The sequence below is a fragment of the Anopheles merus genome, chromosome 2R (assembly GCF_017562075.2).
Source record: "Anopheles merus strain MAF chromosome 2R, AmerM5.1, whole genome shotgun sequence".
NCBI classification, from domain to species: Eukaryota; Metazoa; Arthropoda; class Insecta; order Diptera; family Culicidae; genus Anopheles; species Anopheles merus.
The window spans coordinates 34113333-34140510 of NC_054082.1; the positions used below are offsets into that span (position 1 = coordinate 34113333).

General features: G+C 48.0%; 1 protein-coding gene across 6 annotated transcripts; it reads right to left on the reverse strand.

The window, feature by feature from the left end:
• On the reverse strand, positions 1-25974 carry LOC121603702 (ATP-binding cassette sub-family G member 1-like). 6 transcript variants are annotated; one of them, XM_041932818.1, is made up of 9 exons: positions 25763-25974; positions 22419-23473; positions 11276-11878; positions 3602-3731; positions 3319-3524; positions 2662-3236; positions 1771-2586; positions 1584-1684; positions 1-1507 (listed from the first exon to the last, which is right to left on the reverse strand). In XM_041932818.1, exons 3-9 carry the CDS (start codon positions 11782-11784, stop codon positions 1007-1009), a joined length of 2838 nt encoding a protein of 945 aa, XP_041788752.1. In that variant the 5' UTR covers positions 11785-11878; positions 22419-23473; positions 25763-25974; the 3' UTR covers positions 1-1006. The 6 variants fall into 6 exon arrangements, with proteins under 6 accessions (XP_041788752.1, XP_041788751.1, XP_041788754.1 ...); XM_041932817.1 differs by having other exon boundaries at positions 25739-25974; XM_041932820.1 differs by lacking the exon at positions 25763-25974 and adding an exon at positions 25205-25480.
• Between the last annotated feature and the right edge of the window lie 1204 nt (positions 25975-27178).

The window sequence follows — 27178 nt, forward strand, 5'->3', positions numbered from 1 at the left end:
TTTCTAGTAATGCTTGCATGCTATTATTAAGCGTTTTGCGTACGGTTTGACTTTTGCTTTCCACTTCACGTCATAGTTCTGAACCGGGGGAGGTATAAATACTACTGTAATACTTTCTTTTTAAAGGACATCGATTAATGGGACTGCGCGACTGCTTCTAAATGTCTGTAGCCTTTATGGGGGTTGAAAGAGAGAAAGAGTGAGCATGTGTGTGTGTGTGTGTGTGTGTGTGAATGTTTGGGTGTGTTATGTGATTGGTCTGTTTTGTATGGTCTGTTGTACAACAGGGTTGAACATTCTCTATTTAGCCGCCCTAATCATCCCTCTTTTCCTCTATTGCTTGCTATATTGCACTACCGGGAAAAAGGGGTACTGTCGTCTGCTGGAGGTCGACAATACGATACGTTACATAGAGCACGAGCTCTTCTGTCAGTTAAAATATACATCTAGAGTAGGAAAAGACTTTGCCTTGCTAAAAGGGAGAAGGATTGTGTAACGGAGCTGGAAAAGAAACACTCCCACAGCATCCTGGCCCTGCACAGGCTAATAATGGACAGAGTGGTGCAGAGCGGAGGTGACCCAGATGCACTGTTGCTAGTCTGTCGGTAAATACAAGTACAAAACCGAAGGCGTAAGACCCACCTTCGCTTCCTGCTTCCTTCACTGTGAAAGGCTGTGGTGTGTGTGTTTTGTTTGTGTGTTGTGTGAGGTTGATGTCGCTCGGGGCGCTACTTTGGCTACTTCCGTTTCAAGTCGGTAGATCGGCGGGGCAAGAACAGCAACATGGGCAGGCAAGCAAGCAACACGTGGTGGTTTTAGCGGTGATGAGCGAGCTGGCGAGCAGTGTGAAGGGTGTGGGGCCATGGGTACTCCCAATGGTATCCTTCCGTCGAGCACTTTGCCCCTTAGTGTTGGATGATGTGATTTGTTTTACGGTTTGCTCTCTGTCCAGGGGCTTTTGTATCGAGTTGGAGGGGGAGGGGGGGAAGCGATTTCCGATTTGCGTTTAACGGATGGAATGCAGTTTCCAGCGCAGCACAAAGTACGCGATGACGCGCAGCGCGATAAAGAAGCCGAATAGGGCGGTGGCATCGATCCAGTACTCCGCGTTATCCATCGACATCTCCTCGAGGAACTTCTTCGGGCTGCGGAAGTGGCAGTAGATTTCGGTGCAGGCAAGCTTCTCCCGCTCCATCCCGTACACCGACACCATCGCGCCCTCGAACCCGTACCGCACGTAGCTGACGTACGTGACCCACTGCAGGTAGCTCGGGATGACGTCGAAGTTGACGAAGAACCCGGAGAACAGGATGATCGGGATGGTGGAGACCGGGCCGAGAAAGACGCCCGTTTCCACGCTCATGCCGGCACCGATCAGCAGCCCGAGGCTTTGGGCGACGAGCGAGGTGAGAATGCAGATCAGCACGAACATGCCCACCCGCTTCGGGTCCATCGGCTGGGAGGTGAGATAGTACACGACGATCACGTACACGCTGGTGAACAGTACCTGTAAAGTTGGGAAGTAGATGAGATTGTCCAGTTCCGGCAGCAATGTCACAATGTCACAATGTAGCAAGCATTACCTGAAATGGAAGATCTGCGATCGTTTTGGCGAAGTAGAACGACTTGAGCGAGTACCAGTAGTTGAGATGCTCCCGCACAAACACGGCCATTTCCGTGGGAACTGAGGAGTGAAGTGGGAGAACAGGCAGATGATAGGTTAGTTAGGTCGTTAGGAGGGTCTTGGACACAACCTCCCTCCACACTTACAGGTAAGTATCGTCGGCATCATGGCGGTGAACATGGTGAACATCGTGGTGAAGAAGATGCACCCGGCATTGCTCATAATTTTCGACGCGTCGTTCCCGATGTCGTAATAGATCATGCCGATGATCGCGCCGACGATCACGTGCGACAGCAGCCGCATCTGCGTCAGCGTCTGATCGCGCATGATCGTGATCATGGTGCGCTTGAGCAGTATCCAGAACTGCATCCAGCCCGAGGTGGGAAAGCCGGCCTGCTTCTTCGGCACCGTTATGCTGACGCTTTCGGTCGAGTCGAGCAGTGAGGTGGTGCAGGTCGCCTTGCAACCGGGCTGCGTTTGGGCCGGCCCGGCTGGCGGTACCACCACGGCCGGCAGCAGTGGGCCGGTTGCATCGGACGACGGGTTGACCGATGCACCCGTACCACCGACAGCGGTCGTAGCGGTGGTGGTGGTGGTGGTGGTCGTGGACTGGGAAGCGGCAGAAGCCGCTTCTGCCCCATTGCCAAGCATTGGTTTCCGTTCCGTGCCGCCCGCCGGTTGTTTGCTTTCGTTGTTCAGCTGCGCCTCGGGTGCTGCGGCGTTGCCGGCGGGGGGCATACTGATGGCCGTGTAGTCGCCAGTGCTGACGACCGTTTTCAGCAGCGCCAGCTCGTCCTCCCGCTCGGTCGCACCGGGTGCCGTGCCGTCCAGCGATACGTTCTTGTTGGAGGTGCTCTTGCTGTGCGCGAGCGGTTGATTGTAGTTGTTGCATTTGCCGTTGTTCACCGCGGTCACCAGCTTGCTGTTCCAGTCGCCATGCTCCCCGCACGCCACCTCCATCACTGGAAAAAAAAGGAAAGCAGGAAGAGCCGGTTATTATCATGCGGGCAACGTACCAATCCCAGCTGGCGAATTACCATAGTTAGCCGGATTGTGATAGCTCGGACACTCGAGCCCGAGCGAGGCCAGAAACGGTACCAGACCGTTCACGCGCCCCTGATAGATGCACTGTCCCTCGGCCAGCACGTACAGATTGTCGAACAGCTCGAATATCCGGGCGGAGGGCTGGTGGATGGTGCAGACGATCGTGCGGCCGCCGCGCGCCAGCGACTTCAGCAGCGCGATCAGCTGCGAGCAGGTGGAACTGTCCAGCCCGCTCGTCGGCTCGTCGAAGAACATGACCGGCGGGTTGTTGACGAGCTCGAGCGCAATCGACAGCCGCTTGCGCTGGCCGCCGGACAGGTTGAGCGTGAGCGTGCTGGCCGCATCGAGCAGCCCGAGCGTTTCGATGATCTCCTCCACGACGGCACGCTTCGCCGAGACGGAAATATCCTTGCCGAGCTTCAGGTTGGCCGACACCATCATCGCCTCGCGCACGGTCAGGTAGGGCAGCAGCCGGTCGTCCTGCATGATGTAGCAGGACAGCTTGCGGAACTTGCGCAGGTTGCGCTCCTTGCCGTTGATCAGCACCGAACCGCTGAGATGCGATGTTCTGCAATGGTTGGGGTGAATGTTTGGAGGCAAAAATGAGTCCCGGCGTTTAAGGGGCGGAGCGGTCAACGCGAAGTGCTTACTTGTAGCCGGCGAGAATGTTCATGAGTGTGCTTTTGCCAGCACCGGACGGTCCCATGATGGCGGTCAGCTCCCCGGAACGGAACTTCCCGTTGATGCCTTTCAGTATGGTTTTGTAGCCTCGCTTGTGCCCCTCGGACACCGAGTACGACATGTCCATGAACTGGATGTCGATCGGAGGTCTCTTTGGTAGATGCGTGAGTGATACCTGACAGCCCGGTGCCAAAGTTACGAAAAGATTAGCTTGATCGAGCGAGTAGGGGAAGAGTGCCAAACGTTGCTTACCATTGGCTTTTTCTGTCCATTTCCATCGCTGTTGTTCAGCACCTTGCGCACCAGCCCGTGCGCCAGATTCGAGTCCTTCGTCTGTCCGTTTGTCATGATGGCTCCGTTGCAGAGAGCGCTTTGGGAGTTCCTGGAGAAGGGAAAATGAAAACAAAAACAAAACCGTAATGAGCGATTAGTTCGATGAAACTTTGATGCAAACCGTGTTTGTTAAAACACAGAAAAGCAAAACCTCTAAAAGCTTTGTTGTGTATTTTGCTTCACGCTTAACGGGTGTGTAATAATCTGAAACTCATAAATGAAGTTGAAACTCTCCTCCCGGTAACCCGGTTGCAAGCAGCAGCCCGATGAGAGTTTAATGAGCATCAACAATTAGTGTGTGTAATGTAGGCAGGCAAAAAAAAACACACACTTGCCAAGCGTCAATTAATTCGTCATGCCGGGCCGGCAGAACACTCCCGGCATTAGGGTGCTTAATCTCGATTAACCAGTTCGCTCCCCTCCCCCGTGACCATCTTCTCTTCCATTTCCTGTGGCGTACAGTAACGGTGACGAATTGGAGTCATAATAATTAATACAAAAAAACCTCCCGCTGGTTTGGGGTGTTGAAAAGGAGGCCCATTAGAATTCATTTGGGCGTCGGCAAAAATTGCGTAAACTTTGCGTTTTATCGTCGCGCTTCGAGACGACACACAATGGGGGGATATTTTCATTGCTAATGATTTTTATTTGAATTCTCCACCGGGAAGGGAAGTTTCCTTGCCCTGTTCTAACCTGTTTACGGGCGCGGAAAAAAGCGGCCAAAGAAGGTCGGGCATAGTGGTAGCCTTCCATAATGCGATCGTTTGTGTGTCGCCGTAAGCCCGTTTAGACGGGCATAAATTACAACTCGCTAGTCGTTTTCGGCGTGCGGAATGATTTGTATAACGCTTTAACTGTTGCCTTTTCCTCCTTCCGACCTGACGCTGTGAACTGCCACTGGTACGGACCGCAAATGTTTGCTTTGGTTCCCTTTCGTTACGCAAAACAGGCTGACTTCCTACTTTACGGTCTAGCGGAGCCGGAATCACAACAACAAAAATGGATCCTCGCCACGCGACACACTGCCCAAACATCGATCTAATTATAAGAGCTAGAGTTTGGTTCTCTCTCTCTGTTTGTTTGTGTTCGATGTTATGGTAAGCATATGCCAGTAGCGGGGTGGTAGACGTTATGCTTTGAAAGCTGTGTCTCACTGCCCGTGCGCGAGTTGAGGAGAAGCTTTACCGTGCGGCGATGGTTAGAATGTTTCCTTATTAATGGTAAGAAAACGATAGAAAGCAAAAGCATAACTAGAAAGTAATAAATCGATGCCCACATTCAGCACGCGCGCTCACTCGAAAGGATGTGTCGGTCCCCAGTGGATGAGGTAGAAACATTGGGTGGAAATTTTAATTAACATTATGCCACCGTCCTTCATACCGTGTCAAACTATTGCCCTTCACACCAGGAGGTGGCACGTGTGTGTGATCCCTGTAGTAATGCGGGAGAGGTGGAATCGTGACCGGAGGCGATTAAATTTCTCCATCCCGAATTCGTTTCACAGCGGATGGACGATTCCGGTCAACTGGTGTCACACGTCAGTGCAGTTAGTAAAAGCAGGATCATGTATCATGCTTATCCACGCGTTACAAACAGTGACATCATTTCTAATTACTGTATTTACATAAACACTGCGGCGTTTTGGTTGCATACGATGGGATCATACCAGAGGACTACTTCACTCGACTTCTCGGAACAGTGTAACAAGCGCTAATTCTTGATTCAGATAGGATGTTTGTTAACGTCTAGATGTTTGTACGCGTATTTTCAGAAGCTCTGAAGTAACTCATTAACCCCAAAACTACAAAACAGGAGCATCAACCACAACGTTACACACAGCTCACTTTCAGAATACAACTTTTATTTCTTTCCCACCAACCATTCACCTCACCAGAGTTCGGATGGGAGCGTCATTCCGTTTCTTTGTATTTCCCCGCCGGGTTGGAAGTGCCTCAGGAACCGTTTCCGTCGCCTAGCTCTCTAACGCCACTACAGTCCACACCTTAAAACGGCCAATGGTACACTAAAAGGCAAAGATCGTGCAGCAGGACGCGTCCTGCCGTTTGCTGCTACTGATAACCATCGACCGCATATTGGGGCATTGTTGGTACTGCGCTAATCGCTCGGCAGCAATTTCTGATTACTTATTGTCGTGGACGGCTAACCCCCCCCCCCTCCCCGATCACCTGGCGGTAGCGATGGAGGAGGCGTCAATCAGGAATGAATGGATACTTCCTTGAGCACCTTCAGACCTTCAGAGGCTCTTGGAGATATGTGAAACGGGTTGAAAACGCGATTTTCGCATCACCGTTTTTGAGGCGGCAACAATCGTGATGTCAAACCAAATGAATCGATTTCGTTAGTGGCAAAAAAAAATCAACGAGGGAGTCCACCGGTCGACCTGGTGGAATGATGATGTGTAAATTCCACCAAAACGCTGGTGCTGGTGGCTCAGAACTGTCTCTGGAACCACTGGACCGGGCGGGTGGGTTCAATGTCATTGCAAGCAGGCCCGTTGATAAGAAGCCGCTCACAGTTCGCTCACATTACTCAATCGATTGAAATAGAAGACTGAACAATCCAAGACGACGGCTAAGGTTAGGCAACCGAGGAACAAGCAAAGCACCCGGCATATACAAAAAACCAAAGTCCAAATGTGACCCTCACACGACCACGACCGTGACATGCATTGGAATTACACCAGCAAGACCCGTTTGCCCCGCGGGGTACGTCACTCAGTGAGATTGTTTTTGGGGTTTGTAAAGCTGCGTGGTTTAATAATGTTTTACTTTTTGGCTTTTTTACTATCGCACGCGAGCGATTATAAATTTCCGGTATTCGTTGTTTATGCGTTGCCCTAGGCTTGCCGTCTAGCTCGGTACACATGCACTTCAAACCGATCAAACGTGTTCAAACCTGGGGTGGGCGGAGGGGAGGGATGTTTGAGAAGAATGCCGAATTTTAAAAATAAAACCACACCAAGTGACCGACCGTATCGCACCTTCCGCCACGAGGAGAGGGATGTTCCGGCGGGCCGTTGATGCACCGCCCAACTGACGAGCAAAACAAGGAAAAAAGAGGAAACGAACGGATCGCAACGCCAGTGAACCAACCGACCAGGCGATCGATGGCATGCTGTTTCTTATTTTAATTCTGAAGTATTGTTTTGGGTAGATTGCGGTTGCCCGCTGCTGCGGTGTGCCATGTACCGTGAAAAGGGGGGAAAATGGCAAGAAACCCTGAACTGTTTTTGATCGTGTAACGGGGGAAACCAGGTGCTCGATCTGGGTTCACATTGGGTTGTTTACAGTGCAATTGAAATGAAACGGTTTTTGGTTAGTTCTCGGGTTTTGGTTAGGTTTTTGGTTAGCATATGCTGTACATATTGCTCATAGGAGGTGAATGAAGGAAAGAAGAAGAAAGACATTTGTTTACTTAAAAATACGCAGATTGGAAATGTTATTCCTTAACGATAAAGTATGGCTGCAATAATTAGCCACTAGTCAATACTGGTCGGGTGAATCATTCAACATTCTGTTGCAACTCGTTAAACGAACAGTTAAAATTGAAAACCTAATAGTTTGTCATTAAAACAATTAATGGTGATATAAACGTCGCAAAAAATGCGCAATTTTTATTTGAAATATTGATTCATTTCAATATTGAAATAATGATTCATATTGAAATCATTTAAACAGGGAAAATAACTCGCAATTGACGCACTGAGGCTCCTCAATGAACGAACACTAAGTGGTACGTTTGGCGTAGAAAGTGAGTTCCGTTTTTTAGGGCAAAGCGCTAAATCGACCTTCTACGCTGCGAGTTGCATTGACCCGTAGTTCGAGGAACGTGATGGAAATCGTAGGCCTTCACCGCCACGTACCCTGGGTGTGTAGGATTTGGTATGAAGTCTGTTGTGTAGAAAGACATAACATGCTAAACGCATTTGGGTGTCAGCTGGAGGTGCGTACGTCCAATCGGTGTTGATATTTACGTACCCTTTCCAACCCAACCAAACCCGACCATGCAGCAGCAGCAGCTTGTCAAACAAATCCTACCCCAGTTCCCAAATTGGGTTAGTCAACCCAGCGGGCAGAGTGTGAGGGCATAGCAGTGTGCACTACTTGCTTATCAAATGCACGCACAAAACACATTATCGTCTGGCACACACACAAACACTAGAAATGAGTCAGGGTCAAACTACCTCTTCACCCAGACGGTCGTCGGATGGTTTTTGAAGTTCTTCATGCTGCCCGCATCCGACCCGGAATCGCAGCGGTTGGCGTAAAAGTTTAGGTTGTAGTGATTGTCGCAACTGAGCTGATAGATCGTCGTCCCTTCGACCGTGTCGTCCAGATCTTCCAGGCTGCTGCATCCCGACGGTGGTAATGCTCCTAATCGGAACGCCGATCCACCACCGGGTGAAGTTGGACGGACGCAAATGAGTGCGGGCAGCTCACGCACCGGACCGTCCGCTGGTGCTCCACTGTGGGGATGCTCCTTGGCGTCGACAGCCACTTCCATGTCCATGGTCGATCGCACTTTCAATGTTCACACAACACGACACTTCAACAGAGCACCGATCAGCTGGAACCGTTCTAACATACTGTGGTTCCGCAAAGATTCGATCTGGCGTCCGGGGTCCTTCTCCCGAGATCATGAGTCCATCGTTCACATTAGACTCGATCTCACTCAATTAGGCTCGAAGGGCAAGTGAGTGTGTGTGTTTTTGTTTTAGTGTTTGTGCTTGTTCTGGGAAGCAAAGAACTGTTCGTGTGATTTCTCCCGGCAGTGAAAACCACGGCTTCGATTAGTTGTGCCGCATTGTGGCGTACACGAACCGGGCAGATGAGGGAGAAGAAGTAAAATGAAGCCAAGAATAAGCGAAGGAAGTGCTCCGAGAGCTCACCGAGAGCTTCCCGTTTGGGGTGGCCCAGCCGGTGCAAAGTAATTGACTTCTGATGGACACACATCACCTTTGGTTTGCTCGATGGCGGTGCATCGCGCGTCAACGGTGCGACACCGTGCCGTGTGTTGGTTTGTTGGAGTCAATTAAACTCAATTTAGATTTAATTTCCTATCGGTGTGCCCCCGGGTGCGCTGACAACGCGTGTGGGTGGAGGATAGTTGATAGAGCGTAGTGCTTCTTGCAGTGGTGCCGGCTAGTGGAGCACAAATACATACATACAAAGAGGTGGTGCACAAAGGTGCACAAAAAAAACATCGTTGCATCAGAGGTGTGTGATTGTTTGGTTTTAAGTGAGAGTTTTTATTATTGCACAGGGTGGAACTTTCAATTGAATAAATATATAGCTGAAGTTTAGATGACGTAGCTAGCGTACGATCGTTAAGCAGATGATGTTCTTATCTGACAGCTGGAGAAGTAATTAATCACCTATCAAAATGGCCATATCAAAGTCTCATCCAACAAAAGCTGCTGTATTGTAACGCACTGCAAAAGTCTGTAATTAACGGAAAGAATGTTTCAAAAAGATCTGTAATAAACGTTTTTGCACGTGCGACTAAATCATAGTTTTCCTCCCATTGATTGTGCTTATAGCTCGCAACAGCACAGCTCAAGAGAGATGAGAGAACTTAAGTTTGCCTCAAAGTTATGATACATTCATTCGCTGCTAGCTTTTTTGCATTTCCGCCCACTTTCCTTCTTTCCCTATCAGTTTGTGCACTGATCGTCAAATGACGTGAAAAACTTTGCTTCAACCCATTTCCCAACCCACGACTGCACCGTGCACCGTTAGTCGGAACACGATTGCACTCTAAATTAAATTGCAGCATCACCGCTTCCACCGTCATCTCCGGTACAATTTCCGGGATACCATCGGCGCGACCATCGGCCGGTCCACTTGCAGAGTCACACATGCACACGGCGCCAGCCCCGCTCTGCTCGGATCAGAACGAGTACAATCGAATTAAGCGCATCCCCACATTCCCAACGACCATCCTGGCAAGCGACACAGCGTGCCTAGCAATGGTCTACCACCGTTGAAGGCATCGTGGTCTCAGTTTCAATCGAGTTTCTTCGCTTTGCAGGAGCTTCCTGAATGCGTCATCGGTTCTGGGCGGACACGTCTTGGCTTGTTGTCCAGTCGCGCTGGTTTTTTTTTCTCTCCCAGCAGTGGAGTTGACTGAGTGTGTAAAGATTTGCATTTTTGTGGTGTTTGGGACTTTGTGGTTTGTGTGCAATGGCGGCAAAACATGGCAGTGCGGCACCAGGCGTATCCTTCGTGAAGGGAATTGCATACGCATAGCCCAACATTTAGGAACTAATTTATTGACTAGCTGGCTATCATGGCTTCATTTTATTTTTGTGATAAAACAAACGGATAAAAATGACATTTTGCATCAACAGTGATGCTTAATAGAACTTTACGAACCACATTAAATCTGCTTTTAAGTAAAAATTGAAAGAAGAAACAGTCTTTCCGTCGATGGCGTTCTGCTCCCAAACCGATGCCGCAGCCCTTGAAGACTTGCCGGACTAACGGACGCTTTATGTTCGATCACCGGCACAGAATGTCTTACCCTGGACACACCCTGGTGGTCTATTTCCTAGTATTGACAGTGTGCCTTCATTATCGCTTGCTCTGGTTTTTCCACTTCCAAAGAAATGGCGAACAAAAAAAATGAAGACGCTTGGTGAATAATTAAGCGCTAGAGTAGATGGATGTTCCTTTGCGGCAGGATTGTCTTATACCTTATTGTCTGCATATAGTAAAACGGACTGCACCACTGATTCGCCAGCACTCTGATGACCGATGCGATGCTATGCTATGCTTTTGACTTAACCAAGCCCAAAGTAAGGGAAGTCAAAACCAATCCCAATGGATTCGTTTGAGCAATGAAAAGTTATTACTGTTTATTTTGAAAACCATAAAGCCACTGCCGCTGATGCATTGCAGACACAGCAATGAACTATAAGGGGGAAACTATTTTCATCGATCTGCACAAAAAAAGCGGCATTTCTGATGGTCTGTTTTTCTCCCTACCCAAACACACATTGATTTCAATCCGAGGGAGGCTATAGTGTGAGAAACACTAGAGGCAAATAAGTGTAAACACTGTAGGCTGTATGGGGAAAGAATTAGGCAACTGCGAACATTGGCGTGCATGTGTGCTGGCAATTTGTTTTGGTGAATTCTGAATAGCGGCTGCTGGAGCCGACATCTTTTGTAAATAAGGAAAGCATCTTTCATGATTATCATCTTATGCAATATTTGTGCCTTGCAGCTATCTTATCGCAGGGATTTGATGGAGTGAATGGCTTGTTTGAAGTACGTCTTAATCTCTGTAAGCGCTTCACCTGATACAGTGGCTTACATCAGGGTCTACTACCACGGCAGGCAGTGCACTAGGGGCACATGACTCTATCCCTTGCAGTAGGTCAAGAGCACGAAATGATTTACATTGCCTCTCCATATGCTCAATACATTACGAATGCGCTAGATAAAGTACGAAGCTTTAAAGTATGACCTTCGTCAGCCATATTGCATCATCTTCAGCAGATAATCCCACCAAACGCTGCACTACTATCTTCAGCAGTCCTCCCATTTGGCATGTTTGTTGTTTGCTTACCCGATTGTCCCGTTCTTTAGATTATCAACCAGCGTCGGTGGGGATTTGCAGCGCACGTTTTGCGTGAGCGAATTGTACGCCACCGCCTGCAGGTCACTGCTGTTGGAGGCGTTCAGAATGTTGCAGAAGCTGGGCACGTGCCCGGGTGCGCTGGCACCAGTGCCTGGGGCTGTTGTCGCCGTCGACGCCGCCGGTACGATGATCGGATGCACGGACGCCGCAACGTGTGGTGATATGAGCGGGGCCGATGCGGCCAACGATGCGTTAATGTCCACGACCGACACCTCCGTCAGGCTGTCCGTGGGATGGTGCTGCTGCTGGTGATGATGGTGATGGTGCAGATGCTGCTGGGAGTTGGACTGCTGCTGCTGCTGCTGCTGCTGTAGTGATGCCGGTGATGGATGACAATGCTGTCGCAGCGGATTGTGTGGGTGACCGTGGGTATGACCTATGCTTCCGAGCATAGCACTGTCACTGTTTGTTTTGCCGGTCATCATACCGCTGTCCATCGTGCTGACCGGGCGAGGCGATCGCCACTACACCACCCGCACCGTGTGCGGCTATCCTTCCAGGATGCTTTACTGGGAGGAGACGTAACGCAGACTGTAACGAAGCGAAAGAGAAAGATCATTTCATTAAAAAAAACAGTACAGAACTTTAAAGCATCGTGTGAATGTGTGTTAGTTGTGAACCGCAAAGCTACTCGACTGATGGGCGTGTTAATGTAGCGCAACGGTAGCTGCCAGCTGGTGCTCTGTTTATTTAACCGCACGTGCGATTTATGTTAAATTATGCACCACACCAATAACCAATCACATTGAAAGGATTTTGACGATAAGCATAATCGATCCGCTTTACCGCGAGGTGAACATGTGTCATAATCAAATATCAATAAACACAGCACTTTGATGTGGGTTTGTTGTTCTTCCATCTGCTGCTTTGTTATGGTAAATTGCAATTATCAAATTGCGTTTTTTCAATGCTGCTGTAAGTAGCAAGGAATAAAGGGGTTTCCAAATCAGTTTCGAATGTAAAAGTTGCTGTTCACCGCGTGCATGATGCTAATCTACATCAATCTGATATTTCATTTCCATCATCATAATTTTTAAGTTCTTTAGTATGATTTTCAACTCGTCTCAAGCTGGATTGAGTTTGATAGTTATTTGTGATGTATTGAAAATTATGTGTAAAATCTGAAATTTCATTACAGCGTTTTCGAAGTCGTGCACTTTTTAATGTAAACATTGTTACACACCGCATCGAAGATGTTTTTCAACAGCTGTCAAACGGTTTATTTGCTTCAAAATGAAATTTCAGTTTCAACACATGATTTTCAACACATAACAAATAACTGTCAAACTCAACTCAGCTTAAGTCGTGTTGAAAATCATGCTGAAGAAAGTAAAAGATATTATGATCAAAAAGAAACGTCAAATCGATGTGGATTAACATCTTGCACGCGGTGAATAACAATGTTTACATTCGAAACTGACTGGGATAACCCTGTAATGAAGTGCATATTGGAAAGTGACCTGCAAAACCCTATAACCCCGCCGTGTGCTACAGCTCCTATTTCCATGACAGAACAGAAATGAACAACTTCTACAATATGTGCCTTACGCCTTATTGAAAGTCAAAGAATATTGTTGTAAAAGGCAGCCTCAGCCCGACCTAGCCTGATCGTTAATGTTTTAAAGCTAACTTTCTTTCCCTCGCGTGCGGGGGGGGGGGGGAGGGGGATAGTAAGTTCTCAGCACAAACTGCAGCACGTCCGTGTTGAAAGAAATCCAATCACACTTGAAACCACGCTCACCCACCAGTTGGAAGAAAATGTTAGTAGTTTTAACTTTTCGTCTCTTCCTCCGGATCCGGAAAGCCTTGACCCCTGGCAGCACGGTACGCAGGAAAGGGGAACTTTATTGCAGCGACAAGTTTTCGATGCAGTTTCCGCTGCTCCAGGAGCTCCAACAGCGGGGGCGTGGTGTAAGAAGCATGGTGGCAGCTGGCAGTGCGAGTGTGTGTGTGTGTGCAGTATGGTGGTGCGACCGTGTTTTACACACTTTGGAACATGAAGCAATGCCTTCCGCTATTTTTGTTTTGTGTCACAGGCGAAGTTTAGTCAAAAAGGCGAGAGCAGCAGAAAGAGAATGGGAAACCGTTTCGTGATAATGGTGGAGAACAGCTATGTTTAGGAGGTTCTTGTTGTCTACTGTGTATTCGAAAGACGCTGTGAAAATGCTCCCTTTGGGGGTTTACATACCCATTTTAGTCAAGTATCCTTCAGCGGCCGATTGTCCGTTCAACCAGCATTACATACGTGGACACAAAATGGAAAAGTGATGAAACGGGGGACAGAAAAACAAAAACTCTACAATTCCGGTAGGCAAAACGGCCCTCCACATAATTCTCATTCGCACACATCAGGGCGGAAGGAAACCGGGCTGCTGAAACATTGTAGTCGTGCTGGGCGTTTGTTTCGCGTTCTCCTCATTGCGTGAGACGACGTGAGCTTTCGGGAGGTCCGGTTCGGAGCCCGGCCGGAAATGCTATCCATTTTACAGAACTAGACAGGCCGTGCTTGCGTTGCCGTTCTGTTGCAAACGCGATCACCTTTCCGAGCGGTGCAAACGGAAGGAAACGTGAGCACGGGAAGGTAGGTGGCGTGTTGAAGAAGTTGGGACAGGGCAGTAGCTTCAGGGAAGCGGGCAAGAGGGAGCAATATTTGCATATCGATTTGTGTTTTTTTAGACACGTGTAATGCAGCCCCGACTTGGAACCATTCCCACCGGAGGTGTACAAAAAGGGCGATGGAGCTGTGGTAGTGGTCGTTTGTGGACACGTTCCCCATTACCCAACGGTTCACGAGCACACACGTCAACTCCCCAGCCACCGACTGTAGAAAGACCTTCAGGTGAAATCGTTTTCCAAAACAGTGACATCTGAAAACCGTATGCTTTGGTACCCAAATGGTGTATTTAGAACTTTTTCCAAGAGCAAAATGACTCCAGCCGTCCATGCCTGCAACAACGTAAGAGAAAGAGAGGATGCATGTTGCTTTCCCACACACACACACACACACACACACACACACACACACACACACACACACACACACACACACACACACACACACACACACACACACACACACACACACACACACACACACACACACACACACACACACACACACACACACACACACACACACACACACACACACACACACACACACCACACACACACACACACACACACACACACACACACACACACACACACACACACACACACACACACACACACACACACACACACATACACACACATACACACAAACACACACACACACACACACACACACACACACACACACACACACACACACACACACACGCACATACACACACACACACACCACACACACACACACACACACACACACACACACACACACACACACACACACACACAGATGTGTGGTGGCAAGAATGTACGCCACCGATGCATCCACTGCATGCAACCGGGCGGCACTTTATTATGCCGTCAGTTTGCCGATCTGCTATTCATAGAAGCTCATAAAAGCGTATGTCGTTTGGTCGTACGTTCGGTTGGGTAGCCCTTTTTTTTTGTTGTTGTTGATGGCAAGTTCCAACCGGCGCTCGGCCGCGAAGGACAAAAAGAACCCGCAAACGAAGCAACCAGTCAGCCTCCCGCAGGTCCTTGAACGTTGAACTTCAAAACGAATTTTTAGTCGGCTTTGATCGTTAAACCATACAGAGAGAGAGAGAGAGAGAGAAAGAGAAAGAGAGAAGAGAGAGAGAGAGAGAGAGAGAGAGAGAGAGAGAGAGAGAGAGAGAGAGAGCGCAGCCGCCCCGGTAGCCGAACTCAAACTACGAATGGAATATTTTAGCAGGTCCTCCTGCAACCGGATTGCCTGGCGGAAGGGCTGAGCATAGGAGTGCCAGAAGCGGGTTGAAATTCTTTGTTTGCCGGTTCGTTCTATTCTTTAACGGTATTGCTAAAGTTTTGCTTTAGAACATGCACATACACACGCTTTGCGGGGAAAACGTATCGGTTCGATCATCCGGAAGATCATCGGAAAAACGGCGGGACGGGTGGCCGCACCTGGCCGAAGGGGAACCGGACCTGACTGACACTGGGTGACAGTGATAAATTTAATAGCGCCGGTTAGACCAACCGACAGCTATCCGCCCCGGGATGGCAGTTTCGCCTTCCGTGTGCTCTGGTTGCTGCTGTCTGCCAGAGGCTTAACCAAGAAATGGGAAACGTTGATGACACTTTGCCACAGGCCCAAAAGCGATGGTGCCATTAAAGCTATGAATTGGTGTATGTGTGTTTTTTTCTTGTTTTGTTTTGATTGTTTGTTTGTTGTACCGTAGCATCGTGCGGCACCAACATGGAAAGATGCTAAAACCGGCATCGAAAGGTGGGAAAGACAGCAGACGCGGAACGTGAAGCACAAAGCTGATGGTAGTGCGAGCGAAGAGTTTGATAAAAAAGAAAAACATGTTTCCAAAAGGAGGAAACCCCTGCAAATTGACGCTGGTTAGTGTCACTTTACCCCAAACTGAGGTTGGTAAAAAATGGGGCTTGAAGCCAGTTTGTGGCCTATCATCAGTTGGACAGTTCGGTTGTGTACGTCCTGTGGCTGCCGATAAAAAGCTAAGCGAGGCGTACGGTTGAAAGCGGAGCTTGGTGGTGTTGTTAATTTTTTAAAAGGTATGCTCGTTTACATTCTCCGCATTCCTTGCAGGCACTGATTTCCTTTCGGTGTGAAAATGGAAGGTTAAATTGATTCTCTCTTCTACTCCATCACGGTATGAAACAGAGAGGGGGGGATTGTTCCGAGCAGCGTGTTGACGAAGAAACGCGATACTATTTAGAAATAGATGAGCTTACAGCTGAGGTTGAGGTTTGTGAGTTGAGGAAATCGAATAAGTTAGGTCGTGCTTAGCTTTGACTGCAGAAAATGTAGCCCCCTTCCGGTTTACTTTGCAAATGAATTCAGATTTTTGGTATAATTCGTGCTTGGCTCCAGTTTTTCTGGTGATTGAAAATGAGTTACCGTCACTCGACTCGCGAAAACAGTGGGCGAAACAACCACACTTCCACTTTTCCCTGTCTCATCGGAATAAAGCTTTCCATTTTCTGCACATTTTTCCATTCATTGAAGTTCATTTGAGAGTGCCCTTGAGAGCGTTATCCGCGCGCCGCACCCGCCAGCAGACACACGCGCGCCGCACCCACAGCCGGCGAAACCCAACCGAAAACAAAGAATCGTAAGCAGCCGCCTCCCCCTGCCAGCGCCATTGCGCCACAGCATGATGGTAGCACCCAACCAGCACCAACCCCAACATGGATGATAAACTCTCGCGCGGCCGGTTTGGTTCCTGGTGCACCGAGTGCAGCTGCACTCGTAGATCGCTGCTGGAGCGGTTTTTTTTCCTGCCCAGCTGTGTCTGAGCCATTTTATCGGTTCGCTCTGTGTGTGTCTTGTTCTCCATTTGCTACGCCTGCAACACATAGGATGGGGACCCAAATCCACTGGTACGGTTAAAAACAGCGCACAAGGCAGAGAGTGGCGTTGCGCTTCGGGTCGGTTTGGGTCGGGGCACAAGGATGGAGGCTGCATGTTAGTCACCGATACGGACGGGGAGTGTACATTCGCTTCCGTTAGGCTGTACAACACACCCGGGGCAGCTTAGAAACGGAGCCAACACAATCCGGCCAACAGAAAAGTGTTACGCTTTTGAATCATTAACGTTTCGCGAAGCAAGTAATTTGTTTCGCGTCCTTCCATTTCTGCTTCGGTATGGCAGTGAAGAAAGCTCTCACTGTACCATGCAGGTGGAGGGGAAAGTGTGGGCTTGAGAGGTTTGCACTTGAACTACGGAGGCGGACAGAGCAGATGTTGTGGTGTGCTCTCTCTCTTTTTTTTGTAATTGCATCGTGCTTCGTGTGCTCTTCTCCGCTTCTCGCCATTCGTTTTATCACATATTTTTAGCAACCATAATCCTGCAAAGTGCATTCATCTGAATTTGATTCATAGTTTTGGGGAAGTTTTGTTTCATTTCGATTCTCTACTGTTGTAGTTTTAGCTTATCGTTTTCGGTGCAATTGGCACACAAGAAAAGTGCACCGAAGTGCAAGGGAAAACAATTATGGAATGTGCCAGGGGAGTGGCTAGTTGATGCATGAAAAATGCACAGCCATAATCCACGCCCTGTCTGCCATGCTAGACACTCACTATCGTGTACACAGTAAACAGGACACCGCGACGACAATCAAGAAATCCAACACGCCGTTCCGGAGATCGATTGCATTCAAACAACGGTAGCAACCCGTTTCCTGTCGCGAGCACAAAACAGTTGTGCGATTTTCCCATGATTTGTGCGGCGTACCGTATTTCATCGGAAACGGATGTCTTTGGTCTGAGGGGGGGGGGGGGGAGGGGGATGGATTCGATTGATAGTGGTTAGAGGGTGCAGGAAGAAATATAATGCACACGCCGCACGGCAGCAGAGATGAGCTCTGTGGAGCTGCGGTTGGTGGTGGGGCAATCAATGGGCAAATTGTTGACTAATCGTTTGTTGAGGTAGGCTAACAAAGCTCGTGATGTGTGCCATACCGCCGGCATGACTAAGTTCGCAAACATTCGATCAATCTCTCCGCTAGTTGATCGTTGCAATATATATTATGCGATTGGTTTTCTGCCTGTCGGGAATTTGGGAGGAATTTATTTTCTGACTTCATTCTTTGCTTAGTGGCTCGTTCAGTATCCGCTTATTTTATTACAAATATATTTATTTGCATTTGATAGTTGACATCGTCGCATTTGTTAATTATTTTACGGACATTATCAATAATACTAAACACGACTTTAAAGCCATTCGGTTTAATCATCGTAACATGACCATTTTATCTATTAGAACCTTTTCAAAACTAACCTAATTATAACATTAAAGATGCAGCATGGGTGTCTTCGAGTATCCTAAGCACAAATCGTATCTTCCTGCCCAATACATTGCTTATTAAAATCCTTCGCAGGGTTTCCCTGCAATAGTTTCCGAGAAATCGTAATTGACCTTTATCAGTTTTTATGTTCCCATTGCAAACCCTCAAAGCTCGGGTGGGTTGTTGGCGAAAGAAATCTTATATCACACCCGAGGACATCTTTTAATTACGCAACGCAAAGGCAAGCAATCTGATGCTCCCGGGAGTGTCCCCTCCACCGCCACCGACCACGGTGGGCTTAGAGGAGAACGTAAAGAAAATTAACGAACAGAAGCTTGCTGTGAGCAGACTAGGAACAAACGAAAAACCTCATGTAACGAGCCAACGAGGCAAGAAGTACCGCCAACGTGCTCTCGCCTCTAACGGTTACGACAAAAATGGTCCTCGTGCAAAAGTCATCGGCCCCACACCCCCAACCCACCCGCGCCACATACTGGTGGAACCGGAGCCGCCGCTTGCACATTAAACCGGGAAGCCATTTCGGAACGATAATCGAAGGAAACGCCAATGGCAATGGGAATTACGTAAAAAAAAAATAAAGATGTTAACCTTGCTGCCACGAGGCGACGGTCGAGAAACCCGTGCAGGAATAGCGTTCTTTGGTTACGAACGTCCGGAGAGCCCCCAGTAAGAGGCTTCCTCGGTGCTGCGCTCCGCTGCTCAAGTGCAAGTGTACTTAGGACTGGAGAAGGTGACACATAAAAAGTGTCAGGCTGTCTCAGACTCGGGCGTAACAGGGAAAAGAGAAATAAGCGCGTAAGCGGCCAACGGAAAGCAAAAGTGCGAGCGACGGATTAGCGAGTGGAGGAATTTCGCGCCCGTGCCAGTGACACGATAGCACAACTGTGTTTCCTGTGGCGTTAAGGCTCTGCTAAACAATGCTCAATCAGTGGAGGGTTCTTTCGACAAACCGTAGGTGGACAGAGTGGCGTGAAAAGACGGGGGGTGGCATGTACCGTGAGGGCATAATAATTGCACGTTAGCTTTGTCCATCCATCTATATCTAGCCCGGTTGTGTTCGGTGCTTGGACGTTCTTCTGGACGGTGGATGAATGGTCAATAAAGCAAGACAAACCCCTTTTCCCGGTCGATGCAATATCGTTGCCGATAAATCAACCGCAATGGCCACCATTGAGCGTCGATGAATTTGCTATACTGCAGCAGTGTGTGTGTGGCAAAAAATCGGACAGCTTTATCTGCCGCCGTGTGGTTGTGCTGCTCTCCTATCGATTATCAAATCAATCACGGCGAGAATGGCGTAGAGCGTGGATTTGTTTCATGCACTCCACTCCCTCTAGGCATGCATATCTGTTGCCCCCGATCCCTTTTGATGGGGGTTGTGGATAGGCGCCTGTTGTTAAATGGTCTATGAGTTGCCCAAAGAATCATCAAAATTGATTAAACTCCATCCATGGGCGAGAGCGTAGTGATCGTTCGATGGACATCAATATCATCACGACTTTGTTCATTCCGTTAGGCAGTGTTGTGGTTTCTGAGGGAATGTATTTAATTTGTGCTATTTTATAGGGAAACCATGTTATGATGGTTCTTTTGACATTTTTCACCACCTAAAACTACTACAAAGCTGTCGTGTTGCAAGGTATTTTTCCTGTCTTTTAATTACTCTAATGCATGCTTGGAACCCGCCGTGTTATATTGTGCTGTTAAACTGGCTTGATACTGTTGTACTACTTAACTGTTAAACTGTGATACTATATGAGTGTTATATTCCCATAATCATTTCTACTGGATGTTGAACTGATTCAACTAATTCAATCAATAATAACGACAAATATGAAATTCTTGGAAATCCTTTCCCAAACCCTAAAAAAGTCATTCATCAATTCCAATGAGATTCTATAATCGACTCCCCACCCTTTTTTGTATGATGGCTGTGTGTATGCTACTACTACAGTTGTCTGTTCTGGGAAAACAACAGATTCAGATCCTTGTTGAATTGATTTTTTTCCGAAAAAAACCAACAAACATTTCATCGTGCGAGACCGTTCAAATCACCTCGCAATCATTACGCACGTTACTAGGCACACCTGGTGTCCTGGTGCCGCGGTTCCTCTTCCGTATTGTTGCTTATCGATATCAGCTACCACCCAAACATTGGCCGACCGCCATGTGCTTCACTCGGTGCGCGATGCGGCTCGATAACAGCCGATAACAGTAACAATCACTCTTGCACACGAGCCTAGCGGCCCCTAGGACACACATCACACCTGGCGCACAAGGTATTCCCTGATTTGTGACGCACCTGCCGGTCGTGTCATGGTACGGCGCACTTATTTTTAGCGATAGCTCAGTGCACGGTGCACTCGCGGAGCCGGTCAAAGGTTCTGGGGGCTCGCTACGGTGTGCGGTCATCGATGGCGGTAGTACTGGCCGGGTTCTTATCGGTCCATTGACATCGAACGCACTTGTGTGTTTGGCTGCTATCTGGCCTATTATCTTGGTGCATGGTTTTTCTGTTCAAGCTGGTTTGATTTTAGATAATAACTTGTTTTGGGACAAAAAAAGACGCCGCAAGAGGTTGGTTGTTGATTTACTGCGTGCGATTACATACACACTCACACACACATAAACCGATCATTATGCTGATAATCGTTAAGTGCGATTGCACTGAATTGTTAGAAGAAAGAAGCAGAAAACGAAGCGCAACCAATGATACAGTGTTGCGTAGATAAGATGTACCGGATTCTCTATTCCGCCGAATCTTCGGTTACGGTCAGTGCGACAACAGGTGTGCTAGAAGTAGGTTACTTATCGCTAACCCGAGCAACCTGAGTTGAAAGTCCTACTCGAGCGTCGTGATATGCGTGAGATGGATTAGCTTAGCGAGCGTTGATAGCAATTATTTACCGAATTATTCGTTCTTTTTTCGATTATTGCTGATATAAGGTTTCAAGGCCGATCGTGACATAACGCTGGTAAGAGTTACGACCATCCCTCTACGGTCATCGAATCGTGCAAATTGATTGAGGAATAAAGTGCTTCGAAAAGCTTCTATCGTTCGATATTGAAACAAATGTAAATGGAAGCCGGCTGTGCGCAACCAAACAGAACATCAAAACACATTGATTGGCCATCTTCATTGCGATGGTTCAGAACCGGTTTTTCTTTTTGCGACTGTCCCACCTCTCCCGAATGATTCATTCGTTCGGCGGTGTCTTGATTGGTAAAGGTGACTAGCAACGAACCCATCACACACTGCCGGGGCTTCACGAACTTACCGGTCATTGTGGCGTTCGTTCATTCCCCGTTCGGCATTTTGGGGGCAATAAAACAGAAACTTCTCCGCTCCGCCGTGATGGATAGTGAACTGTCGAAAGTGTGCAAATAAAGTTTTGGAAGCTTTTAGCTTTCTGCCGCACACATCTTCCTAAGGCATGGAGGCTTGGAACAAAAAAGTGGAGTGATGGGAAGAAAATTGTTCCCAAGATGACTCATTCGTCCCGCTGAGATGTGGAGGGGGTGTAGAGGGTTTAAAAAGAAATTGCAATCAGCGTAACAATAAGCTACGCCAGGCAGAAGCTGAGCTGGAGACTCCATGATTGAGTCACTATTTGAACGCGCAGGACAATCAGAGGTGGTAGGTCCGTGCTGTCGGTATAAGAGTTGATGAGCTTCTTGGAAGAAATACATTGATTAAGGATGGAATTGATTTCATGTGCTATGATCATCTTTTTGACCTGAAAGTGCTTTAATGCTAGAAAAACCAACGTACAGATAGTCTGCTCCCTTTTTGTTGCTTCTCTGTCTCTCGAATGACAGGATCCGGCAAGTCATCAGATCACACAATCGAATGGCCAGTTAATGTGACGTAGGACGGTTCCGAGATTCGCATCGAGCCTTATCAGAAGTCGACACAACTACTATTTGAGTAGTTCAGTTAACACCGAAGGAAAAGATCTACTCAAAAAAGGAGTTCCTACTTCCAATCTGCAATAGATGGAGTGTCCTCGCACACGTGCGACAGTTCTCAATGTCCATTTAATTAGTTACACGTTAGACATGTTACATTTCATTATTGCGTCCCAACTCTAATTCCAATCGTGTTCCCTATTCCGAGAAATATAGCAACAAAACCCAAACTTACCTTACAGCAGAAATCCTCAGCTAGGCAAAAGGAATCTGATGTTCCTACTTCGACTTCTTTGCGCACGTGAAGCGTTCCGAAATACACAGTCCTTCCTTCGACTGAATCGCTGAATTCCAAACCAACCAGACGGGTGATGATGGTGGTGGTGGTGGTGGTGGTGGTGCGAAAAGCGCTTTTCCCCCGCGTGTTCAGTGGTTTCCAGGCGCTGCTTTGGCGATTCCTGTTTCCCGTCCACTAACCTCCAAATCGGCCTACACACATCTACGCACCACCTCCTTTTACCGGGTAGCTAGCTAACTAATACTGCTGAATAATAAATCGCGTAGCGCGGAGTTTTCCCTTTATTTCTATTTTTTTGCTTATTGCTAGCGTTGGTCTGGTTTCTCCACTTTGGGTGGGCGGAATGCTGGCAGTTACCACTGGGTCACAAGCTGACAACACTGCTCGCACGCACATACACGCACACCCAACCACCTTGCTGCACAGAGGAAAAAAGGACACTCGCGCATGTGTTTGCGTTCCCGCCGGTACACCGCACCACACACCAAATGCACCAAAAACCTACACCCGAGGACGATGCAAATGGATATTTTTTTATCTCTTCTTGTGGTTGTGTTATTAAGCACTTTCTCCTATTTTTAGGTTTGCGCTGATTTGTGGAAAAGGATGCTTCTGGCGTGCTGCGAGCGAACCTGTCATACGGAGCACAAGGACGGCAGCACGTTTACCAGCGTCGTCACCCATTCATTCACTTCGCAACAGGGTTGGGTGTAAAAGAAAAACAGTGACTGCGGTATGTATGACACACTTTACGATAATTTGCATACACCTCTTGTATGCCACCACTACACTACACTTCCTCGCACATGCACACTCTGTCGGTTCTTTTTAGATAGTTTTTTTTTTGCATGACTTTCGCAGGATCCTTTGCTGGAATTGCTCGAATAAGTCAACTAAAAACTGAACCGAACGTCGATCAACTTTTCATTTTCAATCAGATCGCACACAGCTGCAGCTCACTCACGTGCACTTTTCGCAATGAACTGCAAAACCTAGGGGAAATGATGGGGAAAAACAGGAAATAGTTGAACCATTGTTGGTGGCTGCGAAACTCTAAATCCGGAAATATCAAGGAACGCGACCACTTTTTGACAGATCGAATACGTCATGCTGTTGTTGTTGTTGTTGTTGTTTCCTTACAAACTGTACACCTGTGTACAGATGCTGACGTCGAGGCTGATGATGATGATGATGATTCACACAAATTTATGGGAATACATCACGCAAGATATCAGATGATGGTGGGACGCTTTCGAAGGAATATTTTTGTGGTCTGAGGCCGTCGGATTGGCTGTCAAAATCGAAATCGTTCCTTTCTGGGGTCCAACATTTCGGGGGAGCGCTTGTTCGAACGCTCGGGACCGATTTTTTGCTCGCTCCAAGTTATGAAACTGGTCGCTCTCTTGCGGGTGTTCTCTCTTCATTTTGGAAGAACTAGCTACATATCATACTTTATCTAGAATCTAGATTTAAATGATAATTTCAACCTGCACGATATGTTCAACTTTCCCAAAACTATGGAATTGTACTCAACAAACTTATTACTAGCTTAAATTTTGATGTTCCTGAAACAAAATTTGCAATCATTTTGACAGCTCTTAAATGAGAGAGAGAGAGAGAGCGCGTTTGCTTAAGATATGTATGAAAACTACGGGGGATCACAGCTGATGGGAGGTGGGCACAATCGGCAGAAGGAAGCTCGGTACACGTCCTCCCATCATTGCCACCGTTTGCGCAGAGTGGCAGTGTCGTTTGTATGCGCTCTCGCTTCGTTCCGTTTGTGGTTAGGTACGCAAAGAGTGATTTGTTTTACATCCATCTCGCTTTTACCGAGAGTAAAGCATCCGTCTTTTTACGTGAGCAAAATCAGCTTCTCTACTACGGCTGCCTAGCCAAGAGGCGCATTCTCACGAAACAAAAGAACGAACCAAAAAATCTGTCAAACATGGATCACAAATTCTTCAACTTTTGATGCCACTGTGATGTAGAACATTTCCAACTAGTAGGAGGTTTTAACCACGATTCAAGATAGGATTCCCTCTAGAGGTCACTAGAATTGCACCCGAACACACACACACTCACTCACACACTGTCTCTAAAAGAACCTAGGTCGTAGCATAGTACGAAAATTGTTGGAAATTGTAAAGAGCATCCTTTCTTTTCCCATTTCCTACGCAAGGGGATGATGGAAAGGAACAAAACTCTCTCCGAGTTTTGAAAAGAGAGAAGATACCCCTTTTTTAGAGAGCAAAACGCAAACGCAAACTGAAACCGTGCCGCGCGAACGCCTGCTTTGTTGTTGTTTTTCAACCCCAGCGGGTTGCTCTGGGAGATGGCCGTAGGAGCATTAGCCCAGCGCTCGCAGCACCATGCCAGTAAGGGGTAGATGGTTTAAGAAGAAGAAGAAAATAAAAATGGGGGAAAGCGTATGGAAAAAGAGGGGGTCGATTCGAGTTCGAAAAGCAGATGTTTTTCGACATCCAATCCCAACCAGCAGCTGATGAGCCGGTTTACGGCGGTGGGTGTGGGTGTACAGTAGGAGAGAAAGAGTGAGTGAGTGAGTGTGTATGTTTGTGTTTGAGTGAGGTAGAGGGTGGGAATGGGACCAAGTGAACGAAACCCCAGAAGATGTGGATGCGTGCAAGACAAAAAGAATGGTTTCGACTGCGTTTCTGTTTCTCATTTTTCGCTTGTTCACAATCGCTCTTGCTTGTAGTGCACACCTTTAGGTTTTGTCGAAAAAACGGGATGAATCAATATAAAATCGATGCCATTCAGCCCCTTCCACGAGCAACGGGGTACACCAATGCTGGCCAACGGGAAATGCACTGTTGCGTGCAGCAAAGTATACAGGCGTCACACTAATGTGTCTTGCAGCGTCTGCATCCATCAGCGCCCCGTTCCCCGCACAGTAGTCACTCGCGAAGAGCTACGGCTGGAGACCAAAACTCGGCGAAAGAGTCGAAGATGCATTTGTACAGGGAAGGGCTTGTTCCAAACACGAACCAAACTGCGTCGCACAAAAATCCATTTTTTCGATAGGGTTTTAGAAGAGAGCAAGGGTTTTTTTTCTTGCGCACACCGTAACCGACAAACACACTGCTAGAGCATTGCAAAACGCTTTTCACAATGGAAGACGACGACGACGACGACGCACCGACGGAAAGGAGAAAGCACACACTTGCACGCACGAAACTTCCCTCCCGAGTGGGATAGAAAAGAGAAAGACACACACACACACACACACACACACGCACCGTGAGATGATCACAATCGTTTACACTGTGGGTAGGGTGGTGGGGCGGGCTGGGCGGAAGGTTTGCTTTTTGTTGTTGTTGTTGTTGTGGTGGTGATGGTTATGAACTCTTCCTGCTTCGGGGCCCGTGTGTGACTGTTTGTGGTACGCTTGTTTGCCGTTGCGTTAGATGGGCTCCGGGGGTTCAGAGACTGGTTGCGCGCACCGAGACAAACACACACGCCCGTTGTGTACCGAGACGAGAATGCGAGACTGAAACTTTTACCCCCGTGGTGCACACGCCTGGACTCAGGCTCGCGAGCGCTCGCTCACTCGCTCGCTCATCCGCGCACAGCAACGCGCGTGTACCCGCGAGAGCAATTTTTGCGCGAGAGCACGCCAATACGAGCGAATGCGAAGAAGAGAGCAAGCACTAAACGTTCGGATACGCGCATGTGGAACGAGGGTTCTCTCCTTTCCTCTCTCTCTCTCTCTCTCGCTGCTTTATGTGATTTCACCCTTGGGGTAATAGGGGTTGCAGAGCAGATGGGGATGGGGCGAATGCGCTCCCGTCATCAGCGGCACCGTCATCACTGACATTAGCAGCATGCAAAACAAGCGTTTCGGGGAGCACTATGTGTGTGTGTGTGTGTGTGTGTGTGTGTGTGTGTGTCTGTGTGCGGTATGGAGCAGAGACAGACAGACTCTGTGGGGAAGGGTGCGTTTCGTGACCTACCGAATAGAGCAAAAAGAAAAAAGAGGAAGAAGTGAAACGCGATACGTGGTAGCTAAACTTCTAACGAGCCGACCGGCCACTTTTGGTGGATATCACCTGCGGATATCGCCTCTTTCGGTAGAACCAGCCATGGGAGCTGGGGTGGTGCGTCATATAAAGGTTTGCTTTTTTTGTATTGATAACTTGAGAACATTAACATAAGTGGCTGTTGTAAAACTAACATGAGCTTAGTTTGGTTGGACTTAATTTTAAAATAATTAAATACGCCAAACTTTTATCATCTTCTAAGACAAAACACGTTGAAGCGAATGCAATTTGCTGGTGGTAAATCAACACAACTAAATCAATGCATCACAGTTTCTTGTAAAACTAATACAGCCCTTCAAAACAGAGACCAGCTCTCGGGATGCAACAAGCTCCCGGTGCAGCAAACGTACGGAATAAAGGTGAAGAAACTTAAACGCAAATACGCACAGCCGCCCGCCACGCGAGACAAAGCGAGAGAAGCCAGTCGCAGGCATTGCATCGTGTCCCAGAAGCGTTGCAGAAGGTTGTTGGTTTTTTTGCTGGCCCGTATTGCCATACCATCTCATGGATCTCATCCCCCGTAGCCGAGCCCGCGAAGGGCGAATCTCATTCTTTTGCACCGCTCCAGTGCCACCTTCGCCCGAAGGACAAAGGAATCCATCCATCCCGTGTTGGTCGGGTTGGAGTTCAACGATCTCA

Coding starts and splice junctions, on each gene's coding strand:
- LOC121603702 (XM_041932818.1), bottom strand. CDS start 11,784: ATGGACAGCGGTATGATGACCGGCAAAACAAACAGTGACAGTGCTATG. Junction 3,732..11,275: donor CTAAAGAACGGGACAATCGG/GTAAGCAAACAA, acceptor TCCCTTCTCCAG/GAACTCCCAAAGCGCTCTCT. Junction 1,685..1,770: donor GATGCCGACGATACTTACCT/GTAAGTGTGGAG, acceptor TTCACTCCTCAG/TTCCCACGGAAATGGCCGTG.